General features: G+C 49.2%; 1 protein-coding gene and 1 long non-coding RNA gene across 2 annotated transcripts; both read left to right on the forward strand.

Annotated features, from left to right (window-relative positions):
• Positions 1-8,364: 8,364 nt before the first annotated feature.
• LOC123353540 lies at positions 8,365-12,380 on the forward strand. Its single transcript, XR_006574526.1, has 3 exons — positions 8,365-8,483; positions 8,996-9,064; positions 12,345-12,380. It is a non-coding gene; the product is annotated as an uncharacterized LOC123353540 (long non-coding RNA).
• Positions 12,381-12,384: 4 nt separating this feature from the next.
• LOC123353536 (olfactory receptor 51G2-like) lies at positions 12,385-13,513 on the forward strand. Its single transcript, XM_044994676.1, has one exon. The coding sequence runs from the start codon at positions 12,385-12,387 to the stop codon at positions 13,318-13,320; it is 936 nt and encodes a 311-aa protein (XP_044850611.1). The 3' UTR covers positions 13,321-13,513.
• Positions 13,514-19,290: the final 5,777 nt, after the last annotated feature.

A 19,290-nucleotide genomic window follows, 5' to 3' on the forward strand; every position in this document is an offset into this window, starting at 1 on the left:
GTCAAAAGTTTTTTTTCCCTTACTTAATTGGCCTCTCAGAGTTGGTAAGACAACTCCCACCTTTTCATGCTCTCTGTATGTGTATATATCTCCTCAATATATGTTCCATTCCATGCATCCGATGAAGTGGGCTGTAGCCCACGAAAGCTTATGCTCAAATAAATTTGTTAGTCTCTAAGGTGCCACAAGTACTTCTGTTCTTTTTGCATGAAGAGGGCAAGTGAGCCCCCCGGCGTTGCAAGATGCCAGGTAAATGCTAAGCCGTGCTGGTACCTGGTGCCTGCATAACCTTGTTTCCCACCCTCTTCAGGCTAACACTGCCCTGGAGGACGTCGGCCTGGGCGGGGAGAGCCGCCGTTCCTATCGGCTGCAGGTCATCAAGGCTCTGGTGCAGCGCTACATCGACACGGCCAGGCGGGAGTTCGAGGAGAGCAGGAGGAAAGGTAACCCTGGCACTGCGTGGGGCCTTGGGCACTGGTGAACCTCGGGCCCTCCTGTTCGCTGCCCATGGCACGTCTAGCCTAGTCTGCTGTGGGCTGGGATACTCCGGTCTCATTCGGTTGCTGGGCTTAGTGTCTGGCTGGTGGCCTGTGATACATGGCAGCGCACACTGGATGCTCTAAGGTCCTTTCCGGCCTTAAATTCTGTGACTAACTGGCAGTTCTGGAGAGCCCCCTCCACCCTGGCAAACAAGGAGGGCCTGACCGGGACTCCATAATACAGTGGGGAGGGGAGGGAAGAAGGGGGCAGGATGAGGGTCAGGAAGAAGCAGGTGTCACACCCCGGCAAAGTGTGGGTCATGTCCCCTTCTAGTGGCCATTGCCCTGAAGGATAATATCCTATTACTGCTGCCATTCAGCGGAGTCACTCCTTTAGCTCAGGCAGTAATGGTCTGTGCTACGCTGCAGAAGGTCCGTGCGGACGCCCCATGTGGTAGAAGGACAGTGGCACCTGGAAGTTGGAGCCCAACGTGCCCACGCTACTTGCTCACCCCAAGAACCAGCTCCACACGTGGGTGTGTCTAAGGGCAGAGCTGGGGATCCTTGAATCTCATGAATGGTCTTGAGCCCTAAGAGAGGTGATGGTTACCAGGGCTGCTGTGGGCGCAAGGTGGGCTGGCTCTCCCCATAGCCCTGCCCTCACCTGGCCGTGCCTGTGCTTTGTTCACAGACCTGGGGAACCGTATCACCGAGCTGAACAAGTCGGTGTCGCGCCTGCACGCGGAGGTGAAGCGCCTGCATCACAGCCGGCCCGCCCACCCTGCCCCCCCAGCCCTCTGGATGGGGCCAGCGTGCTGCACAGATACATCCTGCGAGTCCAGGACAACTTCCAGAACTTCAGCCAGGTCTCGGGCAGCTCCGGCCCAGGCTCCCCCGCCCAGGTGATGGTGCACCAAGACGGGGCTGCCGGGAACGACCCCAAGGCGCTCTCCCTTGGCCCCCAGCACGCGATGACTCCCTGGGACCAAGCAGAAGAGCCAGAGGACCCGAGTTCCCGTCCAGCAGAGGAAGCCGACTCTGGCCCCAGCCTCTAGTGGCTCAAGGCAGCGTTTCCACGGTGACACATAGCCAAGCAATAATAGCAACACTCATCACTTCTAGTGCAGCCGAAGGATCCCAAAGCGCGTTGTATGCTGCTCCTGCTGGCTTGTGCCCCAGCCCAAGCAAGCAGGGAGCTCGCTGCCTCTCCCACACGGGGTCGGGGGTGGGGGTTGAAGCGTGGCTGATGGCCCAGTCAGGCTCTCTGTCCACCAAGCCGCTGCTCTGATAGAGAGCAGTGTCTGAGTAGCCGAGCTCCCTGCCCAGTTATTAGGCAGATGGGCTGTAGCACCAGCTGGGTTTCTTTTACTTTGATTCAGTGTTTATGTCAAGTCCTTGGGTGTTACAGACTGGGCCCCTGCAACTTAAATATAAAGCCCTGGAGAAAATACCTCCACCCACTGTCCCACCAGTGACATGCTTCCCCCTCTGGGGTGCCACGAGGCAGCTGACTGACAGCGATTGTTTGATCCGAGGGCTGCCTGGGTCACAGTGGAAAGAGAGAGAGAGCAGGGGCCAGAAGTGTGTCTGAGCAGGGGGCTGGCCCAGTGGCACAGGACTAGCACAAGGCACTGTCATGCTGGGGACCCTGCCTCAGGGCCACGCTGGGAGTGCTGCAGGGTGCTCGGGGGGCGGGGGGGGGGATTGACTTGTCCTCTAGGGCCCAGCTCCATGTGATGCTGGAGTGGGACAGACAGGCTGAGCAGTGATGTGGAGCCATTGTATAGACTGTCCCATGTATCCGTCTGGGAGGGAAATCAAGGGGATTCCTAGAGACACCGAAGCCAGTCCCTGCCTTCCTGGCCTGGCAGCTGAGATCTTGCTCATAGTCTGTTATAGGTGCAATTCTGCGATCAGGAGGTAGCCAGTTAATGAACCCAGGCAGCTGCCGCCTGGAAGTGTGGTTCTGCTCTGACACGACTGGCCGTTTGTGTGTGCGTGTGTGTGGGGTGGGGGTGGGGCAGAAGGGGGGATCTGTGCTTGTTGTGTGTCAATGACTCCAGCTCAAACTGTTCAATTTGCGATAAGAAGAATATTTTGCTTTGGGTTTTTCCCCCCCTCTTCTAATCGCCAGCTCCACAAATTCCCACTGGGATCTGAGTGTCAAGCTGGGTTAACTTCTGCTTCTGCGTGCTCCCGGGAACATTTCCATGGAGATCAGTGGGCTTAGGATCAAAGCCTTCAGCACATTTCTCACGCCAGTTTAGTTAGTGCCCAGCTGTGTCTGCTATAGAAGATTGACTAGCTAGATTCCTGAAGCCTGGGAGCTGTCTGGAAGTTTCGAAGATGTAATATTCAGACAGGCTTTGTCCTGGCTTCCGATCTGTAACTTAGTGTTTGTAGCCCAGAAAGTGTAGTAGGTTCCACCTGGGTCTTTAAAACAATGCACAATGGAAAAGGGGCTCATAAATATCCTATCTCACTGCGGAAATAGGAGTGAATCAAGCCCAGCTTTGTTTCTTTAACGCCTTGTATTCACATTGTAGAATAAACTATTGTTTCGTCCCAGTAAATACCAGTCTTGCGCTGTTGTGTCATTCGTCTCTGGGGAAGAGTCTAACATTGCAGTAGTGAATTCTGCAGTCCTAAAGCGAGATCTCCATTGGGAGTGGAGGCTGGGGGATAAGGCGGGGGCTTGGTTTGGAAGACCATCTCCCAACCCTTTGAGCTCAGCTGGGACCCACTGTGAGCAGATTGATGCAGGATCTGTGAGAGTGACAAGTTAGGTCCAGTGGTGAGGGCCCTGGGCTGGGAATCAGGAGACGTGCGTGATTTTCTCGGCTCTTCCATTCGCCTACTGGGCGACTGGGGCAAGTCCCATCAGTTCTGCGGCTATTCCCCCCATTGCTACTTGCCTTCCTCTGTAAAGAGCTTTAAGAGCCGCAAAGAACATTGTATGTAAGCACAAGGGCTGTCAAACGATTAAAAAAATAATCACAGTTAATTGTGAGATTAAAAACATATAGTTGCGATTTATCACAGCTTTAATCACACTGTTAAATGAGAATAGAATACCAATTTACATTTATTATAAATATTTTTGGATTTTTTTTTTACATTTTCAAATACATTAATTTCATTACAACACAGAATACAAAGTATACACTGCTCACTTTATATTATTTTTTATTACAAATATTTGCACTGTAAAAAAAGATAAAAGAAATAGTGGGAAGGGAATTGAAAAATACAAGTACTGTTGTGCAATCTCTTTATCGCGAAAGTGTGACTTACAAATGTAGATTTTTTTTTTACATAACTGCACTCAAAACCAAAGCAATGTAAAACTTTAGAGCCTACAAGTCGAAGCATGAAAGGGCACATGAATGTTTAGCATCCCTGGCACGTAAATACCTTGCAACACCAGCTACAACAGTGCCATGCGAACGCCTGTTCTCACTTTCAGGCGCCAGTGTAAATAAGAAGCAGGCAGGATTATTTCCTGTAAATATAAACAATTTGTTGTCTTAGAAACTGGCTGACCAAGAAGTAGGACTGAGTGGACTTGTATGAGGTGAACTGAAAACTACTCTTTCTTTTGTTTATCTTTTTTACAGTGCGATTAATTGTGACTTTGGAGGGAAGGATAGCTCAGTGGTTTGAGCATTGGCCTGCTAAATCCAGGGTTGTGAGTTCAATCCCCGCCTTATAGTAGCTCCATCTAGGTTGTATTTCCCTAGTTTGATTATGAGAAAGTCATGCGAGACAGTATCAAAAGCCTTACTCAAGTCATGGTATACCACATCTACACTTCCCCCCTATCCACAAGGTTTGTTACCCTGTCAAAGAAAGCTGTCAGGTTGGTTTGACACAATTTGTTTTGGACAAGTCCATGCTGACTGTTACTTATCACTTTATTATCTTCTAGGTATTTGCAAATTGATTGCTTAATTATCCTACTGATCAGGGAAGGCTGAGTGTGCAGAGCAATAGACCAACCCCAGCGTCCATCTCCAGCAACAACAAAAAATAAGTTAGAGGCAGAGCATTTAAGTTCTACATGAGAGCCAGGGAGCAGAAGGGGTCTGGTAGAGATTTAGCTCTGCATTATTCCTATTTAAAAACACAAACAAGGGAATTCCCAGAGGAAAAAAACTTTGGCCCAGACCCTAAAAAGTATTTCTAATGTCTCTTAAACGTTTTAAACTAATGGACCCCAGCTGAGTGTCTGTGTCACTGCCTTGTGAGCAGCAGCTGGCTTCAGAGGTTAGCTCCTCCCAGAGGTCTGTGGCTAACACTGCCTTGTCCCCCCACTCTGATCGTTCTTATTTCCACTGCATTGAGAAGGATGTGGTTACTTGGAGGGTGGGGGCTACTGGTTTCACACCTCCCTGAAGATGAGAGGGATGGGCAGGAACTGAGTTCACACCTTTGCTGCTGCTGTTGAGTTTAAGGTGATTTGCAAAGGGGGACACAAACTGTGTTTGTATTTTGTTTGTCTTTTGCTTCTTTAAGATGGACAAAGGAGACCTGAATCTTTTAAAATTCTGCTTGGTTCTTTTTGTACTTCAGAAATATGGAGAATATGAAGTCTTTTTGTTGTTATTGTTGTTGCTAGAGAACTCCTTGGGGGAGGGGAGAACTAGAGTGGGAGTTTTTTCATCCCTCAGTGAAAGGGCATCAGGATTTTCACACAGAGAGTTTTTCTCCCAAGTGTGTGTCAGGCATTTGAGTTAAGTAGGTTGTCATAAACATATAGCGAAGGGTAGCATAAAATCCCTCCTTTACCTGTAAAGGTTAATCCCTCCTTTCCCCGGAAAGGATTAAGGAGCTCAGATAACCTAGCTGGCACCTAACCAACAGGACCAATAAGGGGAGAAGATACTTTCAAATCTGTGGGGGACGGTTGTTTGTTTTTGTCCTTTGTGTGTTCTCTCTGGATCAGCGAGGAACTAGGGCAGTGAAAATACATCTCCCTAAACCATAGCTGAACTAAGCATCCAATATTACAGAAATAGTAAGTAATAGCAAGGAAATGCATTAGATTATCTTTTGTTGTAGCTTGTGAATTTTCCCTGTGGCAAGAGGCAGGTTTATCCCTGTTTTTGTAGCTTTAAAGTTTTGCCTAGAGGGGAAATCCTCTGTGTTTTGAATCTGATTGCCCCGTAAATTACTTTCCATCCTGATTTTACAAAGGTGCTTCTTTTATTTTTTCTTTATAATAAAGTCCTGTTTTTTAAGAATCTGATTGGGTTTTTAGGAGCTTGGGGGCATATTTTGGGGAAACAGGAACTCCAAGTGGTTCTTTTCCTGAATCTCTGTCTGACTCACTTGGTGGTGGCAGCAGTACTCATCCAAGGACAATGAAGGATTTGTGCCTTGGGGAGGTTTTTAACCTAAGCTGGTAGAAATAAGTGTAGGGAGTCTTTCATGTGGGTCCCCACATCTGTACCCCAGAGTTCAGAGTGGGGAGGGAACTCTGACATGGGTGTAGAAAAATCAGGCCTTTGGGCTTTTATATTAAGTCCCCCAATGACTTCAGATGGAGCTGGGGGTACCCAGCTCAAAAATTAGACTAAAGGAGTTTTAAACCATCTCTATCAGATTTCACTTCTTTGGTTCTTGTGCTGTCAGAAATCTCCCAATTCTCCTGTGGCCAAGACCTGAATTTCCAACATAAAAATAAAATAGGAAAAAACTTTGCCAATGAGGGGGTGAAGGATAACCCCCACCCCCTCCTTTCTTTCTCCATGACAAAGGGTTTGTTCTGCTGCTTATTTTCCTTTTGAGAGTCACTTTCAAAATTTATTGGAATGTTTTTTTTTCTCCCTTCCACGCTCCAAATTTGATCAATGTTTTCATAAACACAATCCATCAAACTACCAGATTTAATCTAGTAGACAAAGGTGCGATGAGACCCACTGGCTGGAAATTGAAGTTAGCAAAGGTCCAACAGAAAAGAAGACACATTTTAACAGGGAGAGCAATTAACCTTTGGACCAGTTTGCCACAGGCCATGGCAGATTCTCCATTTAAATGGAGCCTGGGTGTTTCTCTAAAAGACATGCCGTAGCTCAAAGAGAGGTGATTGGCCTCAATGCAGGAATCACGGGGTGAGACTCTGTATGTAGTGTCACAGGTCAGAGTCTGATCATAATGCTCCCTTCTGGCCTTCAAATCTGTGAAGGTGTGAGCTAGAGCAGCAGATGGAGAACAGACAGAGCCTCCATGAAAGCCACTAGGGACTTCACTGTTACCTCACTTTTATGAGGGATGCGCTCACGTACTGTAGTGATGAGCAGCAGGAGGAGACCTTACGATCGATAGAATCTGGCCCTGTCATTCTGAGTGAGCTCTGTTGCATTGATAACAGGGGGCTGACATGTGTTGCGATACTTGGGCTTAGAAATTTACCTAGACTGTGAGCTCAACTGTGAGAAACGTCAAGAGATGTAAGAACAACTGAGAGCAACAAATGTTAATGGGAAAAGGTGCCAAAGGGACACACGCCGAATTAGTCTAAACAAAAAGGTGTCCTGATATAATTCAAATGCTGTGTGAAGATCGTGTCTGGTAAACAAGAAAAGTGGGACTGGAAGTGGATGAACTAGAATTGGTGTGTTGTAAATTAGGCTTAGTTCATGGACCAGGCAATGATGGATGGGCTATTCCACCCGCCCGTTCCCTTTTGGGGCCTGCCACAAGAGACTGTGTGGGAAAGACTCTGGGGGCTACCGTGACACTGGCTGACTGAAAGAAAGGGCTGGAACAAACTTCACTATCACAGCTGCCACCCCTATGATCTCCTGGGATCCTGTGCGCCTCTTTACATTTAAACCTTGCAGGCAGAGGTAGGACTTGTAAATATTGAAACTGTTACACTGGAAGATGCGCAAAGCTGCCATCAGCTGGGTCTAGGATCACAGACAACCACGGACCTCGTTAAAGCCAATGGGTGCTGAGCACACCCACGCTGACAGCAAGAGCAGGCAGACCTCGTTAGGGAGGAGAAACAGCTGAGGATGGTGGGGGAACCACCCAAGGCATGAAGCCGTGTGGCAGGTGGCAGCAAACCCATATGGACTGAGGGGGTCTCCCTGCCTGCCAATGCAAGGACTAGGAGACCTGGGGTCAGCTGTGTTTCCAGGAGGGCAAGAAACAGAGCAGACAAGAAGACTGGAGAGAGGGACAGTATAAGGAACAGCTGAAAGCCCGGTAGCAGACCCTGGTAGAAACCTGAAGAGAGGATTTTGGGTCCTGGATATGGGCTGCATGGAGCATTTTTGGTGCTGTGAGCAAAATAAATTGTTTCGCGCTGTTTGATTCCTTGTGCGTTCGCAGACACAGGACTTGGGACAGTCTTTGGAAATCAACAGACCCGCAGCCATGGAATACCTGACTGCCAGCAATTGCTGCTCCCAGCTGGAATGCCCTGGGGGGCCCCAAGCTCGAACTAGCCCCTGGGCCCAAAAGGGACAACGTTGTACTGTAGGGGGCTCCCCTGGGGTGGTCTCTGGCGAGAACTGCTCAGCTGTGTCCTCCACTGCTGGTAAGGGCAGGAGAGTCCCCTGGGAAATAGTCACTTTAGGGAGGTGGGGGAACCCCCCATCCCTTGAAATGGCTCAGCCTGTGCATTTGGAGCTCCACCCAGGGCCCCCGTTTAAATCAATGGGAAGGCTCCCAGGGGCTGCAATGGGTGTCTGTCGGATCCACCCCGGACGCTGGCATGTCCTGGGCAGTGCTGACTGGGATCCCGGTTGTATTGGAATCTGGGTGACGTGTTCTCTCGCCCCTGCGACAAACAGGAGACTGTGAAAGGCAGCGAGGTGGTTTCCTGTCTGAGGGTGGAAAGGCTGCGAGGTGGTTTCCTGGGTGAGGGTGGGGAAGGAGCGGGTATACTCACAGGAACAGTCTCTGCAGGTTCAGCACAGTATAAGAGAGTGAGTCCCTTGGTCTGAGCTTCACTCTGAGCCTCCCAGGGCCATCCAGCCTTTGGACCTGCAGGTACAGTCACATCTTTAACTCTTTGGGTCAGGTCCATCCCTGGGGTGAGCCCCCTGGGGGGAAGCATGGCGACAGGTCAGCCTTGTCTCTTCACTCAGACCGAGGGTTTTGAGAGCGGCTCGTGGTTTGGGGGCCACGATTTTTGGAGACCCGACTGAAAAGAACTGAAAGGGATCAGATCTTCGGGGGTGGGAGGCTCTGAAGGTGTCTCAAGTTACACTGCTAAAAATCACTCGTGACTTCTCAAAATTCAGTCCTAAGGAAATGAAACACGTCTGTATTTTAACTTCAAAAAGAAACAAAGGGAAGTTTTTGCCCAGCTCTTTCCCCAGCCTGTAAAGGTCTTTGCTTGTTTACAAGGGTTCCTGCTCTCCGGCTACCCGTCCCTCTCCTGAGGTGGCTCAGGGGAGTCTCCATAGATGACCCCAATCACCTTGGAACAAGGGAGCCAGGGCAGGCATTTCTCTTGGTTGGTGTTGAGATTCTCATGGAATTTTCTTCCTGTCCCCCAGGTGAAGATGACATTTTTGCTGATCACCATGACTTACCTTTGCGCTCACACATTGATGGACATCCCTCAGGTAACTCAATCGATGCTGTAATGTTGGTGAGACCCAATGCCGTCTAGTTATGTAACTTTGTGCTGACCCTAGTACCTGACAACTTTCCATCTAAAAGAATTTGGCAATGGTGAGGTCCCTTGGGGGACTTCCTGTAGTCTCTGGCTCCTCTCTCTTCTGGGGTTATAGAAAGCTCTGTTTGGCGCAGGGTTTTCTCTTGGTTTATTTGTGGGGGGAGCACTGGAGGAGGTAGAAGGGGCTGGCTGATGCTGGGAATGTCGTCCTGGGTTTGGTGGAGAAGTTCTGTCCAAGAGGAAGGTATGTCTGTGTTCCCTAACGGTGGTCAGACCTGGATTAGTCTAGTCTCCTCTGGAACCTCACTGTAGAGCAGATGCCCTCACCCGGGAAATGCTTTGTACCAGGGATTAAATTTAGCTGGGGCTGTCGGGGCTGAAGCTGTGGTCAATATTTTCAAACCCGCAGCAGAGTGGGGACTATCCAGTTTATTGCACTGAGTGTTTCATGTATGATTATCTGCCCTGTGGGCGGGTGGCGTATGTGTGCAGTCGGTGCAAAGAGCTCCCAGCCCTCAGAGACCATGTACGGACTTTGGAGGCCAGGGTGGCGGAACTGGAGGAGTTAAGAGAGGCAGAGAGGTATGTTGATGAGGCTTTCCAGGACACTGTAGAATTGTCCCATCTCTGCTCAGACAGCCCCTGCACTGTTGAGGAGGAAGAACGGCCCAGGGAAGTAGAGCAGTCAATGGGAGCAGTGGGAAACCTTCCAATAGTTGGGACCCTCCTTCCAGATGGTGCTGGGGTTGTCTCTCGCACTGAGGTTACCTCTCCGGGGGAGGGAACTCCAGTTTCTAGGAAAAGGCAGGTGTTAGTAATGGGAGATTCGATTATTAGAAAGGTAGATAGCTGGGTTTGTGATGACCGGGAGAACCGTATGGTGACTTGCCTGCCTGGTGCGAAGGTTGCGGATCTCTCGACGCATCTAGACAGACTTATGTGTAGTGCTGAGGAGGAGCCAGTGGTCGAGGTACATGAAGGCTTGCTGCCTATTAGTTTCATTTGGTGGCCCCTTGTTCTTGTATTATGAGAAGGAGTAAATAACACTTCCTAATTTACTTTCTCTCTACCACTCATGATTTTATAGACCTCTGTCATATCCCCCCTTAGTCGCCTCAGGTATATTTGCTGCTGGAAATTTAATCAGCAAATGCATTTTCAACAATTTTATTCTTTGACTTGATTGTGGATGCAGGAATTCAGAGCTGTGTTGCTCTGTGGGCATACAAGCAAGTCTCATTTTATGCGAGGATTCCGTTCCAGGGTTAGCGCGTAAAGGGAAAACCACGTATACTGAAACACTGATTGAGTTGAATTGCAGGCGGAATCGCCCGCACTAAAGATGCAGTTTTTATATTGTAATTTTTCTTTTTTTCCCGTTTTCACCATCTGCACAAACCTGAATTCGCGCATGTTAAATGTGCCTAAGATGCGACTTGCCTGTATTTCTGTTTCCTGACTGCCTGAAGGCTCCAGCACTTCTGCCCTGAAGAAACCCCTCAGAGTTACAGGGCTTTGTTCATCTCTTTCCCTTCTCTAGTTTCTGAGGGCCAAATGTCAGGCTCCATAGCCTCATTTCTCACAGGGTGAAATCCCGCCATTCTCCCACTCACAGACTGGGCCCTGGGCTACCGCGCAATGTGGCTGGAGCACTGAGCACTGTGCCTGCTCAATAGGTCCGGCTGGGTTTGTACCTGTGGTTGACATGTGTGTGCCAAAGTACAGCTGTGTAAATGTTATGCCAAAACTTTTCATTGTAATACAAATATTACAAACAAAAATTTCATGACATAGATGCATATTGAAAGCCAGTGGCAGAGTTGTTGGAATTGCTACAGGAAGGAGCAGTGGTAACTTTACTGCTTTACGCATTTGCTTTAGAAAGTTTTTCAGAAGTACCCCACATACTGTTTGCAATGGGTTTGTGCTATGAACTCTCTGTTCAGTGAACAGTTGTATGGTACTCTCCCCTGCTAACTGAGCAGAAGCCATTTGTAATACTTACATTCAGGGTCATGCACACAGTAACTCTACAATACCTGTGCAAGACTTTCCAAAAAGTCCTGAGAGAACAGAACCGCTGGTCTGTGTTTCAGCAAAGGGTAGAGCTGAGGTGCAGGAAAGAGCAGTGTAATAGTTTTTTATGTAATTTACCTCCATCACCTGTTAAAAAAGCATGGCTGAAGTAACTAGCACACTCACTTGGATATTAGTGCAAACCTAGTGTTTGCACCATTCACCCATTTGCGATGACAACCCTTCCCTCATCCAGCTGAAGTAACTGTCCATGTTAGCGTGTAACTTACCAGATAACTACAATCCCTTGCATGGGGAGCAGATGCGGGTCCTGTGAGGATGAAAGGGAACCTGTAGGATGATCAAACTCTCTGGATTCAGTCAACATAGGCCAGGCAAAGCACTTCAGCTTCTCTTGGAGGGATTCTTGGGGGTCAGAGTGTATCACTGGGAGCATTTGGTAAGGGAAAGTTAATAGATCCTGGTTCTGATCGAATTTACACACGTAAATCTGGAGTGATGCCGTTATTGAATTCAGAACCAGACCCTGAAAATGTATCCCATGTGCTGCAAAGAGGCAGCGGTATAATTTGAACTCACAGAAGCAGAGAAAATAAAAACATAATGTATATAATGAGGCAATGAAACACGTTTATGAATAACTTAAATGCAGGACAGATAAACACAATGACCATTTTCACCATGCACTTGCCATATGTGTACACACATGTCATGATACAATGGGCCACACTTTGAAGTTGAGGGCCGGAAAGGGTGTCTGTGTGAATGTCATTATTGCAAACTCACACAGTGCTCAAGTAGGCTGTGGAACTCTGATCCACAAGATATCAATGGGGCCAAGGGATGAGCAGGATTCAAAGAGGGACTGGATTTACACCGCAAAATATGTCTAACTAGTGGGTGCCTGGGGGAAACTTTCCCTTGGAGCAGTCAATCTCATAGCTCCCTATTGCAGGGATTCTTCCATCTTCCCCTGACACATGTGTAACTGGTTACTGGGCTAGAAGGACTGCAGGTCTGATCCAGTCTGGCAGTGCCTATCTTCCTATTGGCATATCCTATTGGGGGTGTAAATCCAAATCTATGTTTTTTCTGATCTTCCTTGAGCTTCTGGGAATCCTAGATTTGCACTCAGAGCAGAAAGATGTCTCCTTAAATATCATCTACTTTCCTGTTCTTTTTCCTTTCAGGAAGGAAAGTTCAAAACTTCTCGGACCTGCCCAGTACATTATGTCAGCTGTCAATGACACCAAATTCACACCTGCAGTGTTCCTTCTGACTGGGATACCTGGGCAGGAAGACGTCCATCTCTGGGTCTCTGTCCTCTTCTGTTTCATGTATGAAATTACGATAGTAGGAAATTCAGTCATTCTGTTCATTATAAAAACAGATCCAATCCTCCATGAGCCCATGTACATTTTCCTTTCCATGTTGGCCGTCACAGACCTTGGCTTATTGATAGCCAGCATGCCGACGATACCGGGCCTATTCTTATTTAACTCTAGAGAGATCAGCCTTGATGCTTGTTTTGCCCAGATGTTCTTCATCCACTCTCTGCAATTCATTGAATCCTCTGTGCTCTTGTTGATGGCATTTGTCCGCTTCATCGCAATCTGTAACCCGCTGAGATATGCCTCCATCTTAACCCTGCCGAGAATAGCCAAGATGGGACTGGTGTTTATGCTAAGAGCAGTGGCAGTAATATTTCCACTCCCCTTTCTTCTGAAACGGTTCCGATTCTTTCGAGCCAATGTCCTCTCCCATTCCTACTGCCTGCACCAGGACATCATGAAGCTGGTTTGTTTGGATATCACAGTCAACAACATCTATGGCTTGTTTATTACAGTCATAACGGTGGGGTTGGACTCGCTGCTCATTTTCCTCTCTTATGTGATGATCCTCAAAGCAGTGCTGAGCATCACGTCCCCCACAAAATGCCTTAGGGCCCTGAACACCTGCGTCTCCCACCTCTGCGCCGTCCTGCTCTTCTACATGCCAGAGTTCAGCCTGACTGTCATACACAGATTCTGGAAGAGCTCTTCTCCCTTGCTTCAAATTATCCTGGGCTACATCTACCTGCTGGTTCCTCCTTTAATGAATCCAATTGTGTACAGCATGAAAAGCAACCATCTTTGTGCGAGGATAATCAGGGTATTTGTCAAGTAAAGAGTCAGTTCATCATCCGGCTCCAGAGCTGGTGACACAGGTCATGGCCACCTATTCCATCTTGGACCCTTATATATGAGGAAACAAGAGCTACTGATCTCCACTCTGTAGAGAGAGGCTCATACAGGGTCTAAGACCTGAAGCTTAGGGGGGCCATCCCCACCCGCAGTTGAGGGAGGACAGCAATCCGGAGAAAGGAGACCAAGCCAGGCAGCAGCATTTACAAAGTCATTCTGTTCGTGGAGAGCCAGGGGATTGGTGGGATGTTGGCCCCTAAAGAGCCGTATCGTTGGCTGCTCTAACCTCAGAATTCCTATGAGAAGAGATGTTGCTATTGTTTCTCATTACACCTGGCCTGTCACTGTCCCATCCCTGGTTAATCACCCACGGGCCATGCTAATCTCCTTCTCCATGGATTGTTGGCTTTTATTCACACATGTGGCCAAAACATCTGTAAGGACCAGACTTCGGCCATGCATCTGCCAAGGAAGGATTGCCTCTTGAACCAGATGAGGTAAAATAACAAATCCAGTGAGCTAGTCACACCATCAGTCTCATTGAAGCCCCAGGCCTCGCTTTCATCTTGGAATCTGGGGTTAAACATCATACCCCAAGGAGAATCTCTTATCATCAGTCTCTGTGTCCCAGGACAACAAGCCATTGTTCTCAGCCACTTGGGCCTATGCTTACAAGGCCTGCTGGTTGCTAGGGAGATGGTGGAATTAGTGGGCCCCTTCTGTTAATGGGCACGCTGGCAGGATGGGATTCAGTAGTATGGAAACCGGAAATAGTATAAGGGACCTACCATCAATCAAACCCTAACCCCTCCCCTTGGCCGCTTAAACCCTGCCCCTTGACCCCTTAAGCCCCGGCCACCTGTCACTGGAAGTCCCACCCATGGGGAATATTACTTCCGGGGTCAAGGAGGACACACGACCGGAAGCAAAGTGTGTCATGTGACCCCTCTAAGAACTCCTCCCACTGCCCTCTACCAATCAGGAGGGGTTTCTCCCCCGTAGGCCCAACCTGAGAGGAGATTTGTCCGATCAGGGGTGTTCCGGGGCATGGTGACCCATCCGGAAGTGGTTCGTGTGACCCCTCTAAGAACTCCTCCACTGCCCTCTGCGAATCACGATGGGTTTCAGCCACACAGTTCCGCCCTGAGAGCAGATTTGACCAATCGGTGGTGTTCCGGGGTGGGGTGACCTGCCCAGAAGAGGGTCATGTCACCCATCTAAGAACTCGTCCCAGTGCCCTCTGCCAATCAGCACGCGGCACTATCACCCCATAAGTCCCAGCAATCGGGGCAGAAGAGGCCATCTTTTACCAAGAACACGTGCTTTAGAAATCATGGAAACATGGACTCCTTCACCACCCTGGTGAGAACTTCAGACTTTGTGTTAGCCCCGAGGGCCTTTGGACTTGTGTGGAGAAAGCGCTACACGAGCGACAGTTCCGACGAGGGACCTTAGACTCAGCCGTTGATGGATACGCCAGAACATGAAACCCAAACCCTCGTGAGGCACCCCGATGAGCATGAAGGCCTCTCGTTGTCCGCCCCCCTAGAGGTGGAAGACGAAAGCAGCTCATGGGAGTCACCAGAGGACAAGGTGAACAAAAAAGATGTCGCTCAGGTAAATGAATGATTAAGAAGTGATGGTTGATGATGGAGTGTAATGAAGTTAGGAACCGGGAGGTTGTGTAAATCTAAAAACAAGCAGTGAGGTGCTTACACTGTTTCTCGATGATGCCTTGCTAGAGGCCTTTGAGAACTGACATCGGTAGTCTCGTGGGAGCAGTGATGAGCTGTCAAAATATTAACAACAGGTTCTCTCCTCCTCACCCCACGAGGGTGTCGTGCCCCCCCGGGGGTCATGCCCCATCCAACATCCCATGTTCCTTGATGCCCCCCGGGACTCCTGCCCCATCCACCCCCCTTCCCTGTCCCCTGACTGTCCCCTGCCACCCCATCCAACCCCTCCTCTCATTCCTGATGGCCCCCCGGGATCCCTGCCCCATCCAACCACACCTTCTCTCAGTTCCTGCCCCCCACCACGCCATCCAAACCCTGCTCCTTCCTGACTGCCCCACCCCGAACCCTTGCCTTCATTCAATCCCCCTGTTCCCTGCCCTCTGACTGCCCCAACCCCTATCCACTCCCCCACAACCCACCAACCCCCCCTACCCTCTTCCAACACCCTGTCCCTGCCCCCTTACCGCGCTACCTGGTGCCACTCGGCCACGGCCAGAGCCGCTCGGCCGGGACCTGGACCAGAGCTGGTGCCGCAAGGTCCGGGCCGGAGCCACTAGGTCGTGACCGGCACCACGGGCCCGGGGCCCGAGCCGAGCCGCAGCCGCTCGGCCGGGACCGGCACCGGTGCTGTGGGGCCCGAGCCGGGCCGGCTCGGAGCCGCTCGGCCGGGACCGGCACCGGCGCAGCAGGACCCGAGCCGGGCCGATGCCACTGGGGCCAGAGCTTGGCCAGGACTGAGCAGGGGCGCTCAGCCAGGGGCAGGCCAGGGGCGAGGCCAGAGGAACGGCCTGAGCCAGACTGGGCTGCGCCATGCCTCTCTGGAGCCCTCCTCATGCCTGCCCCCAAGCTTACCTGCCTGCTGCTTGTTTCAGGCTTCTTGCGAACATCTGATTCGCAGGAAGGAGGGCAGAGCGTTCAGGGGAGGAGAGGGAAGTGAGCTGGGGCCGGGTGCCGGGTGGATAGCTGCCCGAGCTTTAGTTAAATTTAAAAGCTGTTTTAGAACCGGTTGTCCTGGAACAACCGGTTCTAAAAGGGTTTATAAATTTAACAACCGGTTCCTGCGAACCGGTGGGAACTGGCTCCAGCTCACCACTACGTGGGAGTAAATATATCATGCATCAGCTGTTTTTGCTCATGTCTGAGACACAGATCTCAAGAGGAAAATCCGGAAAAGGACAAAATGGAAAAATGAACCAGCTCAGACTCTCTTATGGTAGGGGTCGTGGTGTCCATTTTTACTGGCGGCTGTAAAAGGTCGTGTTAAACCAGGCAATTAATGAAACTTATTTATTTAAATGTGTCAGTATGAATGTGTCCCCCTTCATATTTGTGTTAGTAAAAGACGGTACCAGTAACAGTCATTTCTACACAGGCAGCTCTGTTAATGAAAATATATTACATCGCCGGGGAAGTAGGGAGCATGGGTGGGGTGAACCCTCTTTCTCAAGTGGCCAGAAAGCATAGTAAAACTTTAAATAGAAGACAGGTAACAGTTTGGCTTTCAGAGAAGGACACTTACACTTTACACATTTCCATCCCACCATCAACCTCAGCCTGGACCATTCCACACAAGAGATCCACTTCCTAGACACTACAGCACTAGTAAACGATGGCCACCTAAACACCACCCTATACCGGAAACCTACTGACCACTATACTTACCTACATGCCTCCAGCTTTCATCCAGACCACGCCACTCAACCCATTGTCTACAGCCAAGCTCTACGATACAATCGCATTTGCTCCAACCCCTCAGATAGAGACAAACACCTACAAGATCTCTATCAAGCGTTCTTACAACTACAGTCCTCACCTGCTGAAGTGAAGAAACAGATTGACAGAGCCAGAAGAGTACCCAGAAGTCACCTACTACAGCACAGGCCCAACAAAGAAAGTAACAGAACGCCACTAGCCGTCACCTTCAGCCCCCAACCAGCGGTGTTTTATCGCCTAGGCCAACAAGGCCTAGGCCTAGGGCGGCAAATTTGCTCACGCCCCCTCCCCAACTCTGCCCCTTCTCCAAATCCCTGGCCTGCCTCATCCCCCAGGCGCACCGCGCTTCTCTCCTTCCACCTCCCTCCCAGGCTTGCCATGCGAAAGCACTGGGAGGGAGAAGTGAGTAGTGGTGCACTCAGAGGAGGTGGAGCAGAGGTGAGCTGCAGCCCGCGGGTGCGGGGAGTAAACCAGGGGTGGGGGTGGGAACCGCTCCCCGCCCCAGCTCATCTCCGCTCCACCTCCGCCATCCTCCGAGCGCGCCACAACTCTCCTTCTCCCCCCTCCCTCCCAGGCTTGCCGTGGGGGAGGGTAGGTGAGCTGGTGTGTGGGGGGGGTGCGCAGGAATTTTTTGAGGGCCTAGGGGCGGCAAATTTGTTAATCCGCCACTGCCCCCAACTAAAATCTCTCCAGCGCATCATCAAGGATCTACAACCTATCCTGAAGGACAACCCCTCACTCTCACAGATCTTGGGAGTCAGGCCAGTTGCTCTTACGGACAGCCCCCAAACCTACAGCAACCACATAACAAAAACACTAACCCAGGAACCTATCCTTGCAACAAAGCCTGTTGCCAGCTCTGTTCACATATCTATTGAGGGGACACCATCATAGAACCTAATCACATCAGCCACACTATCAGAGGCTCATTCACCTGCACATCTACCAATGTGATATATGCCATCATGTGCCAGCAATGCCCCTCTGCCATGTACTTTGGCCAAACCGGACAGTCTCTACGTAAAAGAATAAACGGAGACAAATCAGACGTCAAGAATTATAACATTAAAAAACCAGTCGGAGAAAAATTCAATCTCTCTGGCCACTTGATTACAGACCTAAAAGTCACAATATTACAACAAAAAAACTTCAAAAACAGACTCCAACAAGAGACTGCTGAATTGGAATTAATTTGCAAATTGGACACCATTAAATTAGGCTTGAATAAAGACTGGGAGTGGATGGGCCATTACACAAAGTAAAACTATTTCCCCATGCTTATTTTTCCCCCCACTACAGTTCCTCACATCTTCTTGTCAATTGCTGGAAATGGGCCATTTTCATTACCACTACAAACAGTTCTTTTTCTCTCCTGCTGATAATAGCTCATCTTAACTGATCACTCTCGTTAGAGTGTGTATGGTAACACCCATTGTTTCATGTTCTCTGTGTATATCTATATATCTATAGATCTTCCTACTGTATTTTCCACTGCATGCATCCGATGAAGTGGGCTGTAGCCCACAAAAGCTTATGCTCAAATAAATTTGTTAGTCTCTAAAGTGCCACAAGTCCTCCTGTTTTTTTTTCACTTTACACAAACCGACACGAATACATTTTAAAAGAAACAAGACCATTGTTTCAGATGTGGATGTGCAGTGGCAGGCAAATTTGGTGGATATGCACCGGTTCTCCAAATGCAGCAGCGGTTTTAAGTACATCTTTGTACATATTTGGATAGACACTCTATCCAAATATGCCTGGGCCTTAGGCCTAAAAGACAAGACGGGTGTTGAGGTATCCAAGGCCTTTCAAACTATTTTCAGCAAAGGTCGCGTGCCTCAAAACTTACAAACCGATCAGGGGAAAGAATTTTTAAACAAACCTTTAAGCAGATTATTAAAGTGGCATGGAGTTCACCATTTTGTTACTAATAATGAAGTCAAAGCAGGGGTTGTAGAGCGATTTAACAGAACTTTAAAAACTAGGATGTGGAGATATTTTACAGCCCATAACACCTTTTGCTACATTGATGTGTTCCCTGACTTTAAAGAGTTACAACCAGAGTTTCACAGAACTATACAGACCAGACCCGCTGATGTTAACCCTTCAAATTCTTTGAAGGTATGGAAAATGGTTTACAGAGATGGTTTAAAATAATCCCCCAGAGGGGGATTCCACTCACTCTTCCTTTTCACAAATATCACCAAGACAGTGTCGTGGTACAGGCACCACCACTCTTGCAACCTCTCTAGGAGGTTGTATAGTTCTAAGCAGGCATAAGCGGTGGTGAAACAGGCTATGAAGACGTTGGTATTGCCCGAGACAGAGTACCGGTCTTTTGCATGCTTCCAAGACACACACGCGGTTTCATCGTCGATAAACTCACAGGATGAAACCTTGTAATTGAGGGGAAACAGGTACTGAAAGAGTGGAGAAATTGGAGAGGGTCCAGAGAAGAATGATTAAAGGTCTTGAGAACATGACCTATGAAGGAAGGCTGA

Source organism: Mauremys mutica, chromosome 1 (assembly GCF_020497125.1).
Source record: "Mauremys mutica isolate MM-2020 ecotype Southern chromosome 1, ASM2049712v1, whole genome shotgun sequence".
In the NCBI taxonomy this organism is placed as follows: Eukaryota; Metazoa; Chordata; order Testudines; family Geoemydidae; genus Mauremys; species Mauremys mutica.